Raw genomic sequence first — 10,741 nt, 5'->3', positions numbered from 1 at the left:
TTTTTTGAAAATGTGTATTTTTATGATCCAGTACATTATGTTATTGATCGAGCAGGTTTCAGAAGTCAAAGGTATGACGCATCACATGAAGCTAGTATGTGAGCTGCTGAGCTATAACTCTTAGGGCTTTTACAAACAGAGATTGTTATTCTGTAGATAATAACAAAATCTTATCTCTGGTCCCAAAAACGTTTTAAAACTCGATCAAAACTGTCTAACTCTGACTCCACTGGTATTATATTCTCCTCTAAGGGTCATTAGAGATTTTTAAAACTGACTGACTGAAAACAGTTTGATATTTTTTACTTATTTGTATGTAAAATGTTTATAAAAACAAATACCCTTTTTTGAAACTGAATCTCACTTGTCCCCTAAATCAGTTTGTGATCTCTCTCTTTTTTCCTTGTAATGACGTCAGCCAAACTTCCTCTTAAATACACTGAAATAACTATGAATAAGAATTAATCTTTTATTTTGTTAGTTATATTTTGATAACATTAAGTGAGGAAGACAAGTCTACCACACAGTGGATTTGAGGTGTTTTTTATATTTTGTTCAGAATTAGCTTTAAGCTTAACTTTATAAACTTTAATAATGTTTCTTCTTTGGCAAAACACATGGGGTAGACACAATAACTGAAACACCTTACAGTATAACGCAATGCATTCTGAAAACAGTTGAGCCCATACTTCTCTGGTCATGTGGTCATAGTCACACACACTACAGAGCATTATATTGTACATGGTTACCTTTACTGTGCCTGCCCAATATACATATGTCTGTTTTACAAGGGAAGTTAGGAAACAAAACTACAATTTCATATCTATAACATTAGATCGGTTCTGTGCGCAGTAACTGAGGTGAATACTGTTCTCCTTGGCCTTGACCTCTGTGTAATATTTGATGAACCTGTGGTTTAAAATGGCTATAAAGTACACAATAAATGCATCCTTAAACTGAGGGACAATATCGTTTTGATTTGTGTGTGTCTGTCTCTGTGTGAACTAGGGATAGCAGATCCTCACTACACAATTAAATATATATATATATATAATTATAACAATTATATATATAATTGGTATAGCTATTGATAATGTGATTAATAAAGAATATAATAATAACAATAATGATAATAATAATAATACAAATAATAATACAAAAATGAATAATGAATAATGAACAATCATATTATAATATTTTCCAAAAATTCATGAAAAAAAGATAGTATAGTATGTGGAAAATATCATGGTAAAGTCATAGTATAGTACTTTGAAAAAAGTCATAGTATAGTATGTTGTACTTAAAAAGTTTAGTATATTTCATGAAAAAGAACGTGGTATGGTACGTAATCTTTTTTGGAAAAAGACATAGTATGGCGAAATATTTGTCAAGAGTCATATTTAAGTATTGAAAATATGAAAAAGAGTCACAGTATAGTCTGTTAAAATATGAAAAAGAGTAGTTGTGGAAAAGTCATAGTAGTATAGTTTATCTAAAATTCTATGAAACAAGTCATAGTAAAGTGTGTTGAAAAAGGTCAGCCAGCCAGTGGTTTTAGACTGGAGAGTTGCCAACGCGGTTCCCGTTCTAGCTCCGTGCTAGAGCTCTTCTGGTTCGAAACCGGTTTTTATTTTCAGCCCCCGTTTTGTTCACACCGCCCAGAGCCCGATTGGTGCTGCCGCGGACTTCACCGCTTACGTCGCTGATTTCTCCCCAATCATACGAAGCCAGATTAAATTAAATAACTACATCTCAAGAGTGCCGTGGTTCATTGTTTATTAATGTGTTTCAGCGGCATTTACCGACCGCTGCAGTGCTGCCCGCTGTTTGGCATCACAACGCTGTTATGAAAGTTTCTCTGGTATCAAATGGGTGATGTTAGCGTAGCAACCGAAGCTAAACTGACTATCTTGACTACTGCTGCATTTCCCACCAACGCGGTTCCAGGGCCGGTTCGGAGCTGGAGCTTAAAAAGCACAGTTTTTTCCTGTTCACACCGCAGCGGAGCCGCCTCTAAGCTCCGGAATCCGGTTCGTTTCAAGCACCAAAAAGTTGTCGGTCTAGGAAGCAAGCACAACATACGTCACGCTTACGTCGGAGGCGGGGGCAGGGGCAGGGGCGGGATCAACCTCTAACAACAACAAAAAGCCCGCGTTTTATCCAGTTTGTACACAACGATAGAAAACCTAAAACTTAACAAGCAGCAGTGGTCCACTGAAGAGACCAGCTACCTACTGGGAATCTGGTCTTCCGAAGAGGTACAGAGGAAGCTGGTGGGGAGCACGCTAGCTAGCTCTAACGCCATCGAATAGGACGTATATTTACCTTCTTTCTCCTACGGAATCGTCGTTGAAGTTGATGATGATGATTGTAAAGAACTTTTGAATGTAGCATGTAACGACTGTGAAGTTGGTAGTAAAGTCGTCCCATTTCTTCCATTTCGTTTCGACAGAGCAAAACCAAAACGAGTAGCGCTTCAATACAATCGGCCATTGTTGTTGTTGTCGATGTGAGGGGTTTCCGCGCGGTTTGGCTTTATGAAGCAGGCACGCAAACGGTTACGTCATGACGCAAACGATGACGCAATGACGCAGCACCAGTCGGGCTCTGAGCGGTGTGAACAGAGCGGGAGCTGAACCGAAGAACCGGTTCCGAACCAGAAAAGCTCTATTGTGGAATAAGCCGTTTTCTACAGGCACATTTTACCAGCGTATTTTTCATTATGATTCTACTTGTGATAGTCGGACATGACAACCTGTGCAGCCCATGTATTGATGTCGGCGGTGTGAACAGGAAAAACCGGTGCTTATCAGGCTCTAGCTCCGAACCAGTCCTGGAACCGCGTCGGTGTGAAAGGGGCATAAGCCCCCCCACATTCCAGGGTGGGCTGCCCTCAGTGTGATGATTCTGCAGCGGTGCCGGCAAACCTCTCGACCTTTCTTGAAACACAGAGCCCGTCTCGATTAACATGCTCTGTAGGTTTCTGATTTATGCTGTGTTATGAACATTCATAGAGAACATAGAGTGTCTATCCTCTTAAAGGTGGGGTAGGTAAGTTTGAGAAACCGGCTCGAGATACACTACAACATCCCGATAGCAATGAATATCTTAAGTGCTTTGACAAAAAATCCATAAAAAAAATTCATCTGTGTAAGCCGTAGTACTATAAAAAGCACGACCAATCATTTTAGCCGGCCCGGCTAAAATAACTGGATTGCCTACCTGCCTGTCAGCCTTCCATCTGTGCACAAACTTATCTCATGCCCTCATTGGTCATGTGCGCGTTCGTGTGTGTTGGAGGAGGGGCTCTGTAAGGAAGTGGCAGATTTGTTCCAGCTGTGTATTTTCAAATTCTAGCGCACTCGAGCTGGTTTCTCCAAAATTACCTACCCCACCTTTAATCTAGCCACTTAAAGTTGATCTCAAAATTCACCAGATTGGGGCATTTCACTTTGAAATGCAAACAGTATGTCGACACAGAGCCTCCCTACATAAATAAAAACAATTTAACCCATGCAAATTGTCCTTTTGGAGATTTACGTGTAAATCACATCCACATTTCTGAGCTAAATCCACTCTTGCATACCCCAGGGAATTATGGTCTCAATGTGAACCTTGAATCAATTTCTTGAAGTAGATGGAGAATAAACTTCACAGTTTTTTCACCATAACCATCTTTTCAAACTTAAAGATGCTCACTGTAAAATCCAACCCTCAAAAATATGTTTTGTTTGAGAGTTACAATCCAATATCAATTCAACAGTCTTCCACTTAAAAGCCAAAGAAACCCTGTGATATAATGTGTGTATTAATGTGTGTATGGAAGGTGGGGTAGGTAATTCACTTCAGAAACACTTTTTGTTATATTCCATGGAATGCTCTTAACATCCCGATAGCAATGAATATATTAAATGCTTTGACAATAAATACATTAAAAAAATTCATCTGTGGAAGCCGTAGCGCTGTAAAAAGCACGATCAATCATTTTAGCCGGCCCGGCTAAAATAACTGGATGGCCTACCTGCCTGTCAGCCTTCCATCTGTGCACAAACTTATCTCGTGCCCTCATTGGTCATGTGCACGTTCGTGTGTGTTGGAGGAGGGGCTCTGTAAGGAAGTCTGAAGGAAGAGGCAGATTTTTTCCGGTTGTGTACTTTCAAATTCTAGCGCACTCGACCTGGTTTCTCCATTCTTACCTACCCTACCTTTAAGCAACAATATGAACAAAACATAAATACGTATCAATCACATCTTTGTGTAGACCACATTTGGCCAAGCAGTGCAATTTGACTTTAGAGAAATACTTGCATTGTCATCAATATCGATCAATATTCAATATTGCTTAGAGGCATCATGGTGTAAGTCAATAGAGCGGCACTTTGTCAATGTTAGCTATTAGTTCCTTAATTTAGCCAAGCTGGACTGTCTCACCAGAGGCTGCTAAACATCGTACAGCTTCCGTTAACTAGATCTACTCCTGCCGATTTAAAAATGGATTGTTGTTCATAATGAAGCATTTTCTGAGGAAAAAAAGGGTTGCGTTCTCTGGACTCTTCGATCGTCAGTTACTTCTGTCTGTCAGCGCTCATACCAATTAGATTTGTTATTGTCCCTGGGACAACGGGATGACCTTAGTCTCGGGCCGCTGGGTTATTTACACAATATTATCATATGTGTATAATCAACATGATATAAATATGTATTTCATTAAGTATCACTGTTTTCATCAATCAACACCCCTAGTGTGTATTTGATTACAGAGGGATGAATGGACAGCAATTTACAATCACAGTGATGAAATTCAAGTGATGTAATTACCGCTCTTTAGACTGTGTTGCATATTGTTACCATAGCTAATGAAGGGATGCTGTGATCATTAATGTGACCTCCCCGGTGAGCCTCAGCGGAAAACCACAGGCCTCTGGGAACAGCAATGGCTGCAGCCAGCTAATTAGGATCAACGTTCAATGTATACTGGACTCATTTTACTGTGACTTTACCTGTTGACACCATCAGAGCTTCATCATCATCATCATCAATCATGAGCACCCCGGGGGGGATATTGAAGCTGTTTTTCGGAGGAGTACATGCAGTAATTATGGTAGAAGTGGTCAACAGGTCATCAACTCCATTCTCCTCTGAGAGCAATTAATAAAACAACACCTCTCTGGAGAGTGAGTCATGGAACTAATTAACACAAACAGGCTCTTTAGCCAGAAGGCTATAGTTTTTATTTAACCATTAAAATAAATATATTAAAACAAATAAATGCTATATTTTATTACAAAGTTCAAGACTTTTAGCTCTTGAGTTTGTGTTCTTATTAAGTCTTTATTGATCCTTCTGGTTAAACCCATTAACAACAACATTTGATTAAGGCTTCAACATAATGAAATCAGGAAACTGAAATAATAATAAACTACAGCCTTCAAACGTCAATAGAGTTGATTCAACCACTCTTAAACAGAATGTAGGTTGACACCAGAAACTTCTGTATGTCAGATTTATTTGTTTGCATTATGTATTATATTACTATTCGTGTGTTCTCTGAGCCATAGATAAATTGCTGTTGACATGCTTCATACCATGATTGGGTTTCTGGCAAATATGGTTGCACCTCCCTTATCACTAAATGCAAAACTATGTAAAACCATCAACAAATATTTACCCAAATTACTTTTGTCAGCAATGTTGTGGTGTTCTGACACCTTCTTTATCATACATGAAAGACTGAAGCAAAAGTGGCTGCATCTTAATGGATCCTAGCAGGCACAATCACACAATCACTGTAGTTACACACTTAAAACACAAGCAATGACACAACTTCTGTCGACATCTGAATCTAGCTAAATAGAGGCACACTGGTTAAGTTAGATTATATGGAGTTGCTCTGTTATGAGTGGTTCCCTGTTTTGTTTCACCTACAGTATAAGGATGCAACACAGGTGAAGCAAAATACCTCACAGTTTGTTATGTCACACCATCTCGCAACAAAAACCTGGCTGTGACACCAAGATATGCAGCAATGTGCCATACAAGGCAGAAAAGGAGCTGCCTTTTCTGCTGGCAAGTAAACATATATATATTTTAGGAAGAAAGAAATGCACTCAACACATTTGTTAGACCTTAAAGGTGGGGTAGGTAAGTTTGAGAAACCGGCTCGAGATACACTTTTTGTTATATTCCATGGAATGCTCTTAACATCCCGATAGCAATGAATATCTTAAGTGCTTTGACAAAAAATCCATAAAAGAAATGTCATCTGGAAGCCGTAGTACTGTAAAAAGCACGACCAATCATTTTAGCCGGCCTGGCTAAAATAACTGGATGGCCTACCTGCCTGTCAGCCTTCCACCTGTGCACAAAATTATCTCGTGCCCTCATTGGTCATGTGCGCGTTCGTGTGTGTGTTGGAAGAGGGGCTCTGTAAGGAAGTGGCAGATTTTTTCCGGCTGTGTATTTTCAAATTCTAGCGCACTCGAGCTGGTTTCTCCAAAATTACCTACCCCACCTTTAAGGACACACAATGAGTTTCAGTGAGAAACACTGAATGTAAACATGACTTTGGCTTTGTTTACAAGAAATTTCAATTGGCATATTTAAGGAAGAGGCTGTATGCCTAATGGACTGCCCAATCTAAGTCTTACAATGAATGTCATCCACATGCCACTGCGCACAAATGTGGCCTTGGCTTTATGTATAAACATCATTACTGGCCAAGCTTCCAGCTCTAAGGAAGGTGAGGTGACATCTCAAGAGCCTTGCCAAAATATCCAAAGGCTTATGCTCTACCAGAACGTTTTAACATGCAATATGGGGAAAAAAGGCATCCTTAACACTGTCACTGAAAGATGAACTCATGTTACTGCAAAAGGGGCAATAGGTCCATCTGAAGCTGCTGTGGGGACTTGAAAAATAAATAGTGGCAGAATTTGCATTACACCATTTGCAGTAGGTATTAATCTTTAGAAAAGCTAAAGTTAATATGGATAATGTTACTGTAGCTTAAATAAACAATAACATCTCTAGAACTTAGAACACAATTATTTACCTCATTACACTGTTGCCCATAAAGTTGGAATAAAATATAAGAGGATTTACCTCTTCTCCTGAAATGATTGTGACAATGTGATATAAAAAAAGAGAGAATGTCCCAATGGCAATGATTTTAGCCAGTCTCTAAATGTCATTGTAAAAATGTGGTGCATGCAAAGACACAGAAAGAATAATATGTAACAAATCTAAATAATAAGAAATAGGACTGTTAACAAAAAACCCTTCCAATAAAGTTCTTGTCAGGGTCTCTGCAGAAACTTTAATGATTTCATGAAGGTGGCAGGAAGAAAAGATGAGCCCATATTTTGAAAAAGATTTCTCTGCAATTTTTAAATTATTTTTAGCCTATAGGAATTATCAGTGGTTATCACTCAGCCTTAGGTGTGGATCAGAAGGGGCCTACTACAGGTGTAGTGTGATCTAGATCTGACCAAGAGGTGTCTTATTTAGTGCATCATATTCTTCACCCTTGACAGCGGTTTAACAAATACTGTGCTACACTCATCAGAGATAAATACCACCTCTTTGTAAATTCGGCAAAGGTGGGGGAAATTATATGATTTATTCTTTGTCTAAATGACATTGACTGTTTGTCCCGGCCTGTGACATTACTACTGCCAGCAGCTTTTCAGATGAAACCCCGGCCTGCACAATAAGGCTACTTACTGCTGTCTAAAGTATATTATTAATGTACCTCCCATGTAGATTTAACACACCAACAATAGTCATGTTTGTTGTTTACGTACATTATGAAATCAATGTTCTTCCAGTAATATCTTTGGAGTTTGTAATGGCACCCTTAACTTCTGAACTATGTGTGGCCTGTTACTAGAAATAGGGTGTTTTCTAATTTTGAAACTCTCTGAAAGTCATAACATTCAGTTATTAATATCATTCTATTTTATTTCTGCATTGCTGCAAACTATTTTTTCAAATAAATAATGTGTATTACAATGTATAATATTAACCTTGAAATTATTTAATTCAATCCAACAGGGGTTTGGTTGGCTATAAAAAGTGCAATGGCGACTTGTTTTTTTGTTTTGATACAAGGACTACACCGACACATCTCAGTTTGAAGTCACATGGTATCAATGTCATTGCAGGCTAATGCCATGGGAGAAAATGAACAACACGGTATGTAAGGCAATGATTGGACACAGAACAGAAAGCACCTTTGTATCTCCCATCATTAAAGTAGTGCAAATGCAATTTCTGATGTTTGCAGTGTGGAACAAAAGGGGCACTGGAGTGTAACTAATGCATCAGCACTTCAATGGTCTGGCTTGTTTGAAATGAATATATCTGCACTTTTCTTCTGAATCGTTATGGTTTATTGCACTTATTGTAAGTCACTTTGGATAAAGCGTTAGTTAACTGAAATGTTATGTAATGTTAAAATGTAATCTAAAATAACAATAGAAATTAAGATTTGATGATGAATAATGTTTCAGTAGTTACTATGTTTACTCTGTCAGGGCTAAGTGGGACGACAAACTACAGACTTTTTCTTTTTGCTCTCACTTTGCTGTGTTACTTTGTGATTTGGCTGGTAAATTTGACCATTATAGTGACCATCATTGTGCACAAAAAGCTTCATGAGCCCATGTATATCTTCCTGTGTAATCTGTGTATAAATGGACTTTATGGGACAGCAGGCTTTTACCCAAAGTTCCTGATTGATCTTCTGTCTAAAACTCATGTTATTTCATATGCTGGATGTCTTCTGCAGGGTTTTGTGTTGCACTCTTCAGCTGCTGCAGATTTCTCTTTTCTAGTGCTAATGGCCTACGACAGGTATGTGGCTATATGTCGACCTCTGGTGTACCACTCTTTCATGACTAAACAGAAAGTTGGTGTGTTTGTGTTTTTTGCCTGGCTTGTTCCTTTTTACATGTTGTTCATGAGCACAATAACTACATCAACATCAAGGATATGTGGCTCACAAATACCAAAAATCTACTGTGTTAATTTTTTAGTTGCTAATCTAGCTTGCTCTGCCTCCATTGCAAACATTGTTATTCCAGCTTTGAATTATACATTTTATTTCTGTCATTTCATGTTAGTTGGTTGGTCTTATATACATCTGATCAGAACATGCAAAGCCTCCAAAGAGAACTGGAGTAAATTTATGCAGACATGTGTACCACATTTATTCTGTTTAGCAGTGGGTGTTGTATCTTTGCTTTTTGATTTGTTGTACATGCGATTTGGCTCAAAAGGACTGCCACAAAGTGCCCAGAATTTTATGGCAATGCAGTTTATCATTGTTCCTCCAATTATCAATCCTCTGATGTATGGTTTCAAATTGACACAAATAAGACAAATAATTAAAAGTGCTCTGTGTGGTAGAGGATCAGTTGTTGGATTAAAGTCGTGAGCTGTTCACAAAGGAAAGTTCAGTTTGTATATATAAATGTGTGCAGAAAAACCCAATATGTCTAACAGAAATGTTAATCTTTAGATAATGTAAAATGTGCAGAGTATAAGGCCCAACTCAGTACTTAGAGAGTGAAAGAAAGTAGTTTAGAGGGGACAGCCTGTCTTTCTCTTAGGCGTGTGAAGCAGGCCAACCATAAATTATCTTTATCACTACAATCATATCTTAAATGTTCCTCCTAATGTTTATCTCACATTTACTATATTTTAGTAGTTTGGATTTCAATACATCTGTATCTTATCATAAAACGTATGATTTGTTTCACACAGGTGTGTTTCTTTTGAGTAGTTGCACAATATTGTTATTCTCAGATCAGTGTGTGGGCTCAGTGTTGCTCAAGAACATATCCATAATTTAATGGGAATATAATTTCTCCCCTTTCCTCCAATCATTATTCCCATCATACATATATATGGTTTCAATGTGTAGCACATTAACAGAAATATATGTTTTCTATGTGATGAATGTCTTAAGACTAGGGCAGTAAAGCTAATACGTTTTTGAAAATGTAGTGAGTCCTTTGCACCAGCCGGTTGTCATTGAGTCGTTCCCAGGGATGTTGAGTGGGTCCTCAATAGGTTTTTTTCTTAAGAAAAACGTTAGTGTTAAACCTGTGTTTGATGCTATGTAAAAATGGTTATAGTTACAGTGTGTGTTCAAAATGTATCTGAAAATAAATCAAATAAAACCCAAAATCCAATAACTTAATTTACAAAACTTTGTCCAAATAGAATGTGATATAAGCCGAAGTCAGAAAGTATGTGAAACTTGAAACATATAAAACATGACCCTTGACTAAGACATAAGTAAAACAATAAGGTGCTGCCCACACTGCAGTTGTGTAGAGACTGTTGAGGATCGACAGAGTTGAACTTTAAGGGGGCTTTATGTGTACAGGAATTAACGATTCACTTCAGTAGGTGGCTTTAACTTCAGGTTCTTTCCCTAAAAAAATGACTTTCTCTTTACAGTCATATAATCAATGTGTGCCACCAGCTTCAGGTAACAGGCTGAGGGACTGAAGTAAAAATAAAAAAGAATTACAGTAGGTCTATTCTAGTTATATTACATACTTTCTTTAATAACCGTATTATTTTTTCACACAACCTTCTGAATTTGCATTGATGACGAGTTCAGTGTGTCCTGTCAGCTTTTATCTACAGGATGCATAAATATTAACATATCTCTATATATGTACATATCATATCATCTGTTAGGGTCATAAGTTCTTCTGCAGAGGGGAAC

At 38.0% G+C, this 10,741-nt stretch overlaps 1 protein-coding gene across 1 annotated transcript; it reads left to right on the top strand.

Annotated features, from left to right (window-relative positions):
* The first annotated feature begins 8,491 nt into the window (after positions 1–8,491).
* Positions 8,492–9,436, top strand: LOC117485896 (olfactory receptor 4P4-like). Its single transcript, XM_034134597.1, has one exon. It carries the CDS (start codon positions 8,492–8,494, stop codon positions 9,434–9,436), a length of 945 nt encoding a protein of 314 aa, XP_033990488.1.
* The last annotated feature ends 1,305 nt before the right edge of the window (positions 9,437–10,741 follow it).

This window comes from Trematomus bernacchii, unplaced genomic scaffold (assembly GCF_902827165.1).
Source record: "Trematomus bernacchii unplaced genomic scaffold, fTreBer1.1, whole genome shotgun sequence".
NCBI lineage: Eukaryota > Metazoa > Chordata > Actinopteri > Perciformes > Nototheniidae > Trematomus > Trematomus bernacchii.
The sequence above is the reverse complement of the archived record's forward strand: the minus strand, read 5'-3'. Positions and strand labels throughout refer to the sequence as shown.

Bases quoted from the DNA above. Each gene is read 5' to 3' on its own strand.
- LOC117485896 (XM_034134597.1), top strand. From the start codon at position 8,492: ATGATGAATAATGTTTCAGTAGTTACTATGTTTACTCTGTCAGGGCTA.